Raw genomic sequence first — 12,435 nt, 5'->3', positions numbered from 1 at the left:
CCGAGGGAGGCACAGCCTCCCTCCCCGCCAACAACCCAGCGGAGCTCCGAGGCTGAAGGGACCTCGGAGCCAAAGCAACAAAGGGAAAGGGGGGGGGGAGAAAAGAGGAGGAAGGGAGAGAGGAGCCCCGACCTTGCCGTCACCATCAAAGAAAGAAGAGGAGAGCCTGTTTGCCGGTCTGTTTTTGAAGGGGGAGCTGTTTCTTCCCCCACCCCTCCTTTAAAACAAAACTTTTCCCCACACCACTGCCACTGCTACAGTTACCTCTCCCTCCCCCTCTTCTTCTTCTTCTCATTTCTCCTCTTCCTTCTCTCTTTTTCTCCCCCCTCCCTCTCTCCATCCCCCCTTTCCTCCTCTCTCTCTTTAAAGAAAACACATACATACACTCATACACGCATACCACTGTATTATACTTTCCCCTCTCGTACTATAGCTAAAACTATCACTGCAATCTATTACTACTGTTCTTACTCTACTTTCTCTCCTTCTCTCTATTTCTTTCCCCCTTTCTGTCTTCCCCCTCCCTTTTATTTTACTCTAATTTCCCCTTCCCCCTTTTTCTTTTTCTTTGTTTCTTTTCTCTTTTCTCTTCTTCTTCCTCTTTTCCCTCCACCTTTTGCCTATATTCTGTTTTGTCTGGTCCTGTTCCTGAACACATTCCTAACCCTACCTTCCACCTTAATTGGACCCTAGTACCCCTTTTGCGTATATGAGTGCGCAGGCGTGTACACACGGGTGCAACCACAAATAACCCCCCTCAAACACACATTTCCCCTGGCCCCACCTCTCTGGTCTCTTGCATCTCTGCCTGCTAACCCCCTCCCCCTTATGTGAACTGTCTGTTGGTCTACCCGCCTGTCAGCTTACCTACCCTCCCCTCTGGCAGCACCGCTGAGGCGACCACAGCCTAGACTCAACACAAATGGCCACCTAATCCGAACGCTCTGTAAAACACCAGTCAACAACGCCTGTTCAGCTCAGCAACCCAACAACATCCAGGAACCATCACCACCACAACTCCTAACCGCAACACTCCAAGAGGACGCCAAGCAGACCTCAAACCAAAACCATTAGGGAGATTGAGATGACACCAAACAGGGAGATGGCAAATAGCGCTGAGACCACAACACCCCTTCAAGATGACGACCACCCAACAACTAAACGAGATCTGAGGGAAATGGAAGCGAGAAACACTGAAGGCCACAGTGGCTCCCCTGCAGATATTAATCAACAATCTAACCTCCAAAATGAAAGCTCTAGAGAACAAGAACCAAATGAAAGAAAGAATAATAGAACAATACCGGGAGGAGAACACACACATCAATAAGAAATTGGATGAACTGGTAAATCACCTGGAAATAGAAAACACAGAAATGAGAATCAAACCGGATATCGAAGATTGCAATAGACGTTGCAACATCCACTTCCGCAACTTTCCTGAAAAGGTAGAGGAGAAAAGCCCAGCAGACCTAATTGTACGCTGGCTGAAAGATACAATCCCAAACATGACACTTGAGGTAGATGACCTGGAGAGGACTCACAGAGCCCTAAAACCTATGCCGAAACCCAGCGCCCCACCCCCCAAAAAACATCATTGTGTGCTTCACACGCTACAAAAAGAAGGAAGAGGTATGGAGCAACCTCAGAAACTCAACCAACCTTCAATATGGAGACGCCCCCATATTGGACTTACAGGATTTATCTCAGGACACCCTTAATCGGAGAAAAAGCCTAATGCCTGTGCACCCAGTGTCTCCAACAAGCAGGGATCAAGTACCGATGGGGCTTCCCTTTTCGACTCATCATAACAACCAACACAACACAACAAAGAGCTACCAACATACCTGAAGCCTTGCAACTACTAAAGAACCTCAAACTCGACCTTCCAAAGGAATGGCAACCGACAAACCCACTAAGTGACAGCCACAACCATGACGAAACAGCAGCAAACAATTGGATGACAGTAAAGAAGAAAAAGAAACAACAGACAATGCAAACCAATACAGTCAAGCACCACGCACAAAATCATCCCGCCGGCCATATGACACAAGAAACCAGACCAAGATTAACCAAACCAACTCATCGCAGATGGACAACCCTACTACAACAACAACCCCAGCTGAATGAAGCAACCAGAAAAAACCACAAACTGAAGTACTGGTGATTCTCCCCCCCTTCCCCCCGTCCTTTCCCTGCCGAACATAGATATAGTTAACACCATCAACATCCCCCCCCAGCCCTGCACCGGCACAGAAATCCCCACCCCAACACCAGTCCAGACCTCAAACCACATTCCCCATCACCTAACAACCCATAACCCACACCTTCAGCATCCCCCTACTCCATACTAAGGAAAAATAACTCCTCCAACCTTAATAACACAACCCACAAACAGGCTAAAATCTGATGCCCAACCAGCACAATGGTGGCGCCAGAGCATACCAACACCCACATCCTCGCCCCAACACACCAACGATGTTGCTAATAACATTGGCAACATTGCTTACGAACCTTATACCCGACATTGGCGTCACAAAGATGCTTCACCCCATCTCACTGATCATCCCCTATCGCAAACAACAGGGGGGATGGCCTGTCCCTATACATGGTCCTCCACACCAGCTTAGACCTAGGACCAACCGGCTAAATGCCAAATGGCCCAAAATACCCCAAACAAACACATACCGTATATGACTACATATAGGAAACTCTCTACAACCTACCCCCTACTCTTTAACCCAAATCTAACTCTAATCCCACTAGTCCCCCAACCACTACACTGTAGGTCAGTGCAATCCCATTGGTTCGTTAAACAACACAGGGGTTGGGAAACCCCATCAAAAGAAAATGCATCACCTCATACATAAACACCATGAAACCGCACATCACCTTCCTACAAGAAATACACAACCCACCCAAAGGGATCAAACTCCTGAGTGACCCCCACTTCAGTCAACAGTGGGTTGCACGAGGCTCAGGGAAAGCCCATGGCGTAGCTATAATACTCAGTAGAGACCTGAACAACAGTCACTGCCACAACAGTCCTAAAAAACAAAAAAGGCATTCATTTTCGCTAAAGGGACACTAGATGGCAAAATTAAACTGACAATCAGCTCCATATATGCCCCAAACTCAAAACAACTAGAATTCTTTCAGAAGACACTAAACAAGTTCCTCTCCTTTTCTAAAGGGGAAGCAATCCTAGGATGTGACCTCAACCTAAATATGAAAGGCATATCCCCGAAAAACATTCACCCTACAACCCCATGGACAACCTTCCTTGAAAGAAACCCCCAACAACTAGGGACTCTTACAAGTTACTAAAATGTTAAAAAACAGGTGTCTCTACGACATTTGGGGTGAGCAAAACCCGGGAGACACCAGCCATACATTCCAATCCGGACGCCATGGTACAACGTCCAGACTGGACAGCATTCTGCTCACACAGGGTCTGATCTCCTTAGCGAAATCAAGAAACATAGGTAACATTAAAATCACAAACCACCCCATCATGGTCCTTCAGCCCCATCCTAACTACAAACAAACAAATTAGAGAGAGTCTCACAAAAACTCTACAAAACTACTTCAAGGAAAATGATGTAGACAATATAACAACCCCCCTCAAAAATTAACAAAAATAGAACAAGACATCACGGCCCTCTCACCACGCTACAAACAAACAGGATCTAAAAAACTTCTTCAATTTATAGAACAAAAAAGGAGAGAACTTGACTCCCTAGAAATCAACAAAACAATGATCAGTATTCTATACTCTAAACAATGTTTCTATGAATATGGAGGGGGAAACTCCAAACTATTAGCAAATAGATGTAGGAAAAAAGAACTCAAAACAAGAATACACTGCATCACCAAAAAAGATGACTACATAACATTCTCCCCCAAAGAAATAACCTCAGAATTTGCAGGATTTTACTCCAACCTATACACTTCCCATAGCCCACCTGAGAAGGAAATCAGAAAATTCCTAGCAGGACTGACCATGCCCACCTTAATTGACAAGGAACAGGAATTCATGGACAGCTCTATCACCCCAGAGGAAATAGATACGGTCCTCAAAAACCTGAAACCACACAAAGCCCCAAGCCCAGACTGCTTCACAGCAGAAGTCTATAGGAAATTCAAAGAACCCTTGATGGCCTACATGACCTGCCTGTTCAATGACATCATGAAAGGGGGGCCCATCCCCAAAACCTGGACCCACTCCAAAATAGTCTCCATCCCAAAACCACTGAAAGACAGTCTCAAAGTAGAATCATACCACCCAATCTCATTAATAAACCAAGACTACAAGATATTCACATCAATCTTGGCCAACCGCCTAAAAATCTTCCTACACAAGTTAATAGCCCCAGACCAGACCGGCTTTGTCCCTGGCCGCAATATAACAGACCCCATCAGGAAACTACTGAACCTGATCGAACACAGCAAGGCAACTAAACTCCCATTGACAATTATGTCCCTAGACATCCTCAAAGCCTTTGATTGCTTGGAGTGGAAATACATATTAGCAGTACTAACTAACATGAAATTTGGCCTCAACTTCCTACAAATCCTCAAACAAATATACTCCCAAGCCTCAGCAAAATGCAGAACTAACAATATGGGCTCTAACCCTATAGCAATCCAAAGAGGCACAAAACAAGGATGCCCATTGTCTCCCTTCTTATTTATCCTGGCTCTGGAACCCTTAGCAATCCGAATCCGAGCAGCCACAGACACCAAGGGAGTGGAAATAAAAGGCAGAACCTATAAATTGGGGCTCTTTGCAGATGACCTAATGGTCACAACAGCAGACCCCATAAGCACAGCAACCTCCCTAACCAGAGAACTCAACACATTTGCAATGGTGTCGGGCCTACAGGTAAATTTTGCAAAGTCAGAAGCTATGTGCTTCAACACCCCTCCTCACACCCAAAAAGAATTCACTAATGTCACCAAGATAAAACTTTGCCACACCAAGTTCAGATACCTAGGAGTACAAATAACCAGAAACCTCAATAAGTTATTACCTCCACAACTACAAGCCCCTGTGGTGACAAATAAACAAAGACCTAATAAGATGAAACAACATGCATTCCACCCTCTCAGACAAAATAATCATGATCAAAATGATCACCCTCCCAAAACTAACCTACCTATTCCAAACCCTCCCAATCTGGATTCCCCAAACCCAACTCTGCAGATGGCAGAGAAAACTACACTCCTTTATCTTCTCACACAAAAAACCAAGAATAAGCCCCAAATACCTGCACCTCGCCACGTCAGGAGGATGGGGAAGCCCCAACATAGAAGCATATTACATTGCCAACCAAATACACCATATAATCCCATATATACTAAAAAATGAGACAAAACAATGGATACACCTAGAGAGGGACACAATTGAAAATACCTGCACCACAGCATACCCACCCCTCCCAAACAAACTAAGGAAAATTCCCACAACACTTAAGAGGTACACACAGACTATGCTCATAGCATGGAAAACAGAAATAGGCAAACTATCTCCAACTCCATCCCCACTAATTCCCCTGGCATACCACCCATTATTCCATCACGCAGCACAAAACCTCAAGATAAAAAACCTGGCTTATATCATCTAATAGACTTCTACAAAAATAACAAACCTTTGTCAACACAATAAATTCAAGACAAACAAGAAGACACCCAAATGTCCTGGTTAACACATCACCGATTACATGCCCTCTTAAACAATCCGGTAGTAAAATCAGCAGCAACTAGGCCCCGACAACCTTCAAAAACCTCCTAACAACAAAGGGACATGGTAAAGGGATGGTATCTGCAATATACAAAATACTATTCCAAAATCCCACAAACAATGGATGACATAGGCTACGAGATTAACCCCACTCAATGAACCAAAATGTGGTTTAAACCCCCCTTTAAATCCATATCAACAAAAAGAAAAGAACTCACTCTGAAAATCACCTACAGATGGTACCTAAAACTAAGAAAACTAGTGCTAATACGCCCAGGAACCTCACCAAAATGCTGGAGAGGGTGCACCTCCACAGGCACATGTTGGGATACTGCCAGGGAGGCAAAGTCCATCATAGCCCCCAAGCCGGCTGCCGGACGATCCATCGATCTCCCATAGACACGCAGTATCAGCAATTAGCGACACGAAGCCTCAGTAATAGATTGCCACATTCTTAGGCTGGTGCACACTCTATCAGCAGAATTCACACAGCAAAAGATGCACAGCAGGAGAGCATATTTACAGTTTATTCAGCGTTGGTCAGAACAAAGAAACCATGACCGCCTGCATCGGTATGCTCAGGTACGAAGTAGGAAAACGAAAGCAACTGAAAACTGTGAACAGGAAATACGCAGACTCTGTGACTCACAAAGCCTGCTCCCTTTTAAGGTGGAACGGAAATATCCTAACATCACATACCTCCACATGTGGCAGGAGTGCCCCAAAATCCAACTATTCTGGACAACAGCTATACGAGAAATATGTAAAATAACTAAGCAAGTATTAGAAATCACTCCAGAATTGGCCCTACTAAACATCTTCCAATACAATAATACATATCTACACCACAAAGAATTTATAACTCACCTACCGGTACTTTCAGCAGCCAGAAACATCATAACCAGACACTGGAGAAACCTGTCAGGAGTAAGCATGGACCAATGCTACCAAATAGTATGGGAAACAGCCTTACTAGAAAAATTAACCAATAAACTGAAACTAACACGGGGACAAATAGAAGAAGACGCCTTCATCCCGGTATGGCTCCCCTTTATCACATACACAGCCCAACAAGACAACAATAAAAATCCACCAACAGCATACAAATCAATTTGGCTAACCTGATCCAAAACACCCACCCACCCCACTCACACATGAAAACAAAGACCACCACAGCCAACCACAAATAAACAGCCACACCCTCGGCCAACCCCAACCTCTCTCACCACCAAAGGAACACAAGTGAACAGCAGAGAACCCACACAAGCAACGCTGACACAAAACCCCACATATATTAAGTAAAATAGAAACATCACCACCCGACCCCACCCCCACCCATCTTCCCCCCCCCCACCTCTTTCCCCCTATTCTTCCTAATGTCTCAACAAATGAAACCAATTTGTAAAAGAAAAAGGAAAGTGTTATGTGGAAAAAAATATGAGAGAGAGACATTGCACATACCTTTGTAAATCAAGAAAATCTTTAATAAAAATACATTAAAAAACAACAAAAAACAATTGTTCACCTGAGAACTTTCCTGCTTTACCTTTCCAGGGGCACATTTGGTGCCTTCGTTCACCATCCCTGGATCTGGTACGTCTGATCCCAGCTGGAAGTCCACACCCCAACAGGTGTTACCTTGGATGGGAGACTTGATAATGGCAGGTTCGATTCCAAAGACAGGAAGGGTTTGCACATTCTCACATTGTAGTTTCCCACACATGGCGTTCCTGTGGCAATATGGCACGGCAACTTAAATCACTGACAGTTAATTTCTGAAAGTATGCACAGATCATTATCGACTTAGGTTTTTTGAGGCTTAGTAGGATTAAAGGAAAATATACACTCCTGGATGCTAATCGTGGGCTAATCATAAGGAAAACATCTGTTTGTGCAAAACGTAGTAATGACATAGTGGGTTTGGCAAAACATCACGCTCCTCCAATGAAAGGATGGGGGAGAAATGCATGGCCCAAATCCAGGGGAAGCCAACATGGTGCCCTCCAGACATGTGCACTACAATTCCCATCGGTCCCATTCAACATGGCCAATGGTCAGCAGTGCTGGGAGTTGTCGTCCAAGGGCACCAGGATAGTGATCCCTGCCCTTATCTGTCAAATGCAATATGAATGAATATGACAGGGGCAGTTGGGGCCCATCCACCTGGGAAAGTGAGCTCATCTAGGAGAAGAAACACTCTGATCCTAAGCCTCTGGCTCTGCTTGTGGGACAGGCTCAGGAGTAAACCTTGGATGGCGCCTTGTACGCCTCCTTCAGGCAACTGCTGCAGCCCAGTTGGTGCCAAATACCTTGATCTGCTTTCCTTTGGACCACATTAGCAAGGCCGAGAAAGGGGGTCTTGTCATCTGGGCACGTACCAGCTATTAGGCAGGCAGGCTGAGCAGCCGAAACAAAGGCCCACTGCACCTCTTTGGGGCTTCCCGTGCCCACACTGAAGTCCTCTTCAGCCTCCAGGGAGGGTTTCCTCGTGAGCCACAAGGACTCTCCAGCCCTCTCCTGCCATTTCCAGGTTTCATTCAAGTTATTTATTTATTTTCTGGCACGACATGTAGACACGGTCATGTGTGAACTGATTGTGCGGGGGGGGGGGAGCTGTGCAGAGCAGGCTTCTCTTGACAAGCTGCTTATTGAGCAATCTTTTTGATTTGCCTGCATAAAAGAACCTTTTGTGGAAGTCAGATTATGTCCAGGCTTTGTTGAGCATTTGTTCTTATTTTGTTTGTGGGCAGTTACAGGACAATGAACATTCATCATGATTTCATCCTGATTTGATTGCGCAGTGGTTATATGTTAATCATTCATTTGTTTCACTTTTCATGCTTTCCCTGTCACTTTCCTAAACACAAAAAAGTCTGTGTTGTTGCTTTCTAAAGTAGATTCGTAACAACAGAGCACTTTAAGCTATTATAATTGTGCAAACCTACATGTGACTGAATCCACCCCCTAAGGCACCGACAGTCTGGAGGTGACCAGAGTTTCCTTGCCGCACCCACTTACCAGCTCGAGCACTTCTTATAGTCATGCCCATGGTAGCCGCAATTTCCAAACCTGTCACCTTTGGAATTCACTTCGGAAAAGCAGATTTGGGGAGCAGCCTTTGCTTCTGCAAAATACAGATTTGGGAAATCAGGCTTGCCCAGCTCCTTTGGCCTTCTGGCAGGACCAGCAGCATAAAGTAACAGAAGACCCATTTTCTGCATCATGAAGAAATAATAATAATAATAATAATAATAATAATAATAATAATAATAATAAAATAAAACAACTAATGTGTGCTCCAGGTTGCGGTGGGGAGGGCATCTTGGGCAAGACAGCCTCCATTGGCCCCCTCCCTCACTGTGTCTGCCACCTCATTGCCCTTATCACCTCCAGTTGTTCCTCCTCCTCCTGCTTGCTTACTGCAGAGAGCCAGTGAGCAAGTCAGCAGCAACTGCCTCTCAATGCTGTTGCTCCTCCTCCTCCTCCTTCCCACCACCACTGTCTGAGCCAGAGCAAGAAGGTGAACAGGCAAGCAGGTGAAGAGAAGCAGCAGATGCCCAACTGCGCTGTCCCTTGATCCCAGCCTTGCAGAAAAGCAACAGAAATTGTCATCCAGAGGCAGTTCCCAATCCCTTAGGATAATGTCTGCTAGCTGTTCCTTGTGGAGAAGCAAACATAACGCAGATCCTCATGCTCCTTACTTGGCCCAAAGATGCCCTGGCACTGGGCATTGTAATACTGGCAGAGCCCGTTGTAGCAGTAAGCCTCGTCTTTGTGGCAAGGGTGCCCGTTCTCAATGGTGACGTCTGGAGGGCAGAACTGTGAAGTTCCATTGCAGAACTCAGGGAGGTCGCACTCACTGGCCCGCTCACGGCACTCTGTGCCTTTGGACAGGAACTACGAAAGGGAGGCAGGAAATGTACCAGCGTCAACCTGCTAATACCCACTGTGGGCAATATACCAAAACTATCAACAAAGTAGATTAAACCTCCCACTGACTTCACCCCATAATAATCTAGCATTTATGCAGCACAGGTCACCTGTCCAAAATATTGTGTTCCTCCTCTGTAATCTTTACATCATCCTCCACAGTAGGCTGGCATTATTATTCCCATATGGCAGGTAGACGCTACCTAAATGATCTCCTCCTCCTAATTTGTTTAAAGAGCTTCTTCTTGTTCTTGGTCTTAATGTTTTTAGCAACGTGCTCCTCAGATTCTTTTTAAGCATTTATGGGACCCTCCTTCCCCCACAATCACTTTAGAAGCTATCCTACCACCTTTAAGGATCTAAGCAGCAATAGTCCCAGTTCAAGTGCAGCCTGTCCCTTTTGTACAGGCCTGGATTGACCAGAATGTTCCCCAGTGTCTAACAAATCCAAAGCTCTCCTCCCAACCCCATTGCCTCATCCACATGCCTCTCTAGCTGACCCTGCAAGGGGAACTGGTAGCATTTCAGAGAAAGCTACCTTGGAGGTCCTGGCTTTCAGCACCGTACCTAGAAAACTACATTTGGCTTCCAGGAGCTCACCTCTACATTCCCCCATGTCATTGGTGCCATCATGCATCACAACCACTGACTCCTCCCCAGCACTATCTTCCAGGCTCCCTAGGCCATGTGCCATATGTGCAGCCTTCATGCCAGCCAGGCAGTTCACCCTGGGGTATCTTTGCGCACCACACACCCAAATATCTAGATTCCTGATGACTGATTCCCCACTATCACGACCCCTGCACTCCTTGCAGATGTATTCTCTGTGAGAGAGGATAACAGTTTGTCCCATCTCAAATAATGTTTACCTGTTCCTCAGAGCAGGACTCTCCTTCCCCAACACCCTTCTTCTTCCTGACAGGAGGGGAGCTATCAGCGCAGGAGTGCGACTCTGCTGTAACGCTCATGAAGATGTCAGCCACCAGCCACTTTGCCTCTCTGAGCTTCTCCAGGCTTGCCAGCCTGGCCTCAAGGGATCAAATGTGCTTGCACCCCGACACACCCATGACCTTTGTCTCATAGGGAGACAGTCGTACATGGGACAGACAAACCCCCCACATACAAGCACCAAAGCATTAGAGCCAAAGCATTTGATCTGCTCCAAAATGTTCTCAGTAGGCTTGCAATATGTCTGGAAAATCCCTGACATGTCCTGATTTTCAGGTGTAAAAATGGCATGGGGGGGGGAATTTTGCTGAATTGGCAAAATGTCAGGAAAAACCCAGGTGTATGGTGGTTTCCAAAAAAAAGCCAACCAATTTCAGTGGTGTCAGGATTTTACTTTTTTAAATATGGCAACCCTAGTTTTCAGAGGCAAATCGTAATGAACGTGGGATCGCACACAACTGCCCTGATATTGGCAAGAGCACAGATAATCATGAATGCCCAGTGAAATGGACGCCTGGAGGGCCTTAAGTCTAAACATGGCATCAAAGCAGCCAGACTTTTAACAGTGAGTACCTGCAAACTGACACATTTGCACTTAGCCATGGTTCGTCTTAGTGTTATGTACAACCTGGCCATGTAGTGAGACATCTAAGATTCAAATACTCTAGGAAAAATTCTTCTCTAACATAATATTTAATTACCATATCCCATTTATTTCAACTCAACTTGTTCTAAGAGAAGCACATTTAGAGTTGCGGACTATTTCTTTATCACATGTCAAGGCTGCAATCCTCAACACACTTACTCGAGAGCAAGCTCCACTGAACTCAGCAGGACTTTCTTCTGAGTAAGCATGTGTAGAATCATGCTGTTAGAGACCCAAGTCCCCGTAGAATTTCCTCCTGCCCTGCAGTTTCTGGCAATAACTTGGGATCAGTGAGTCTTACATGACAGTTGTGACAGCAGTCTCCATAACCACAATCAGCCCCAGGGTGGAGTCTACAAGTTCCTGCCTCACAGCAAGGATCAAACTGGCATTCCTGAAAAGTTAGGAGAGGAAGGGGAAAAAACAGATGAGAAAGGAGGCCACTCTCAGGCATTTCCAACTGGTGCTTTTTTTCTAGAAAACTAGGTGCAGGTCCTCCCCATGAAGTTGTTACAGTAAGTGCCACACTTTTTAACAAAAAAAGAGACGTCCCAGTAGTGCATACCCCTGAGTACCGTCTGAAAAAAAGCACTAATGCCATTTTAATCTTAAAACTCGAATGTTGGCCTTATACAGGCGTAATTAACCTTGGACTTGAAACAATTCCTAAACCAGGGGTGAGCAACCTGGCTGTGGCTGATGGGAGTAGGAAGTCCTACACCACATCCATTAAACCATGGGCAGGGCTGACAGGAGCTGCAGCTACATCAAATCCAGTTCAAAACATGGTTAAAGACTGGCCCCAAAACAGGACATAAAACTATGGTTTGAAGTGGATTTGCCACCATGGTTTGTATTAATTATGGTTAAGTGTTGCTTCTGTACTGTACAAACCACAGTTAAAGGAGGTGCCCTTCCAGCACTTCCTTCATTTAAAAACTTATTCCATTAGCTTCTATTGACTACACCAGCTCCAGGCTGAAATTTTGAGGGGCCTGATCCAAGTTCAGATGTCATGGCAAGCCAGAGTCATTTCCTCCTTAGCCCAGCAAAGGTCAGAGCAGAGGGAAAGTGAAAGAGGTGTTTTTGAGCTGTGTCCTGATGGGCACAAAAGCACCTCTTTCACTTCCCCTCTGCTTCTTTGCGTTAAGCCACAGCTAAAACTAACTGT

The 12,435-nt window shown here is 45.5% G+C and overlaps 1 protein-coding gene across 2 annotated transcripts in view; it reads right to left on the bottom strand.

The window, feature by feature from the left end:
• ADAM9 (ADAM metallopeptidase domain 9) overlaps nucleotides 1-12,435 on the bottom strand; it is an 84,395-nt gene that overhangs the window by 16,402 nt on the left and 55,558 nt on the right. For both annotated transcript variants that reach the window (XM_053367437.1, XM_053367438.1), the window contains exons 13-16: nucleotides 11,566-11,658; nucleotides 9,442-9,637; nucleotides 8,759-8,864; nucleotides 7,287-7,470 (exon numbers count right to left, since the gene is read on the bottom strand). In XM_053367437.1, coding sequence (XP_053223412.1) covers nucleotides 7,287-7,470; nucleotides 8,759-8,864; nucleotides 9,442-9,637; nucleotides 11,566-11,658 — 579 coding nt within the window. The remainder of the gene's footprint in view (nucleotides 1-7,286; nucleotides 7,471-8,758; nucleotides 8,865-9,441; nucleotides 9,638-11,565; nucleotides 11,659-12,435) is intronic.

This window comes from Podarcis raffonei, chromosome 15 (genome assembly GCF_027172205.1).
Source record: "Podarcis raffonei isolate rPodRaf1 chromosome 15, rPodRaf1.pri, whole genome shotgun sequence".
Taxonomy (NCBI): Eukaryota; Metazoa; Chordata; class Lepidosauria; order Squamata; family Lacertidae; genus Podarcis; species Podarcis raffonei.
Note: the sequence above shows the minus strand (reverse complement) of the source record. Positions and strands in the feature narration are given on the sequence as shown.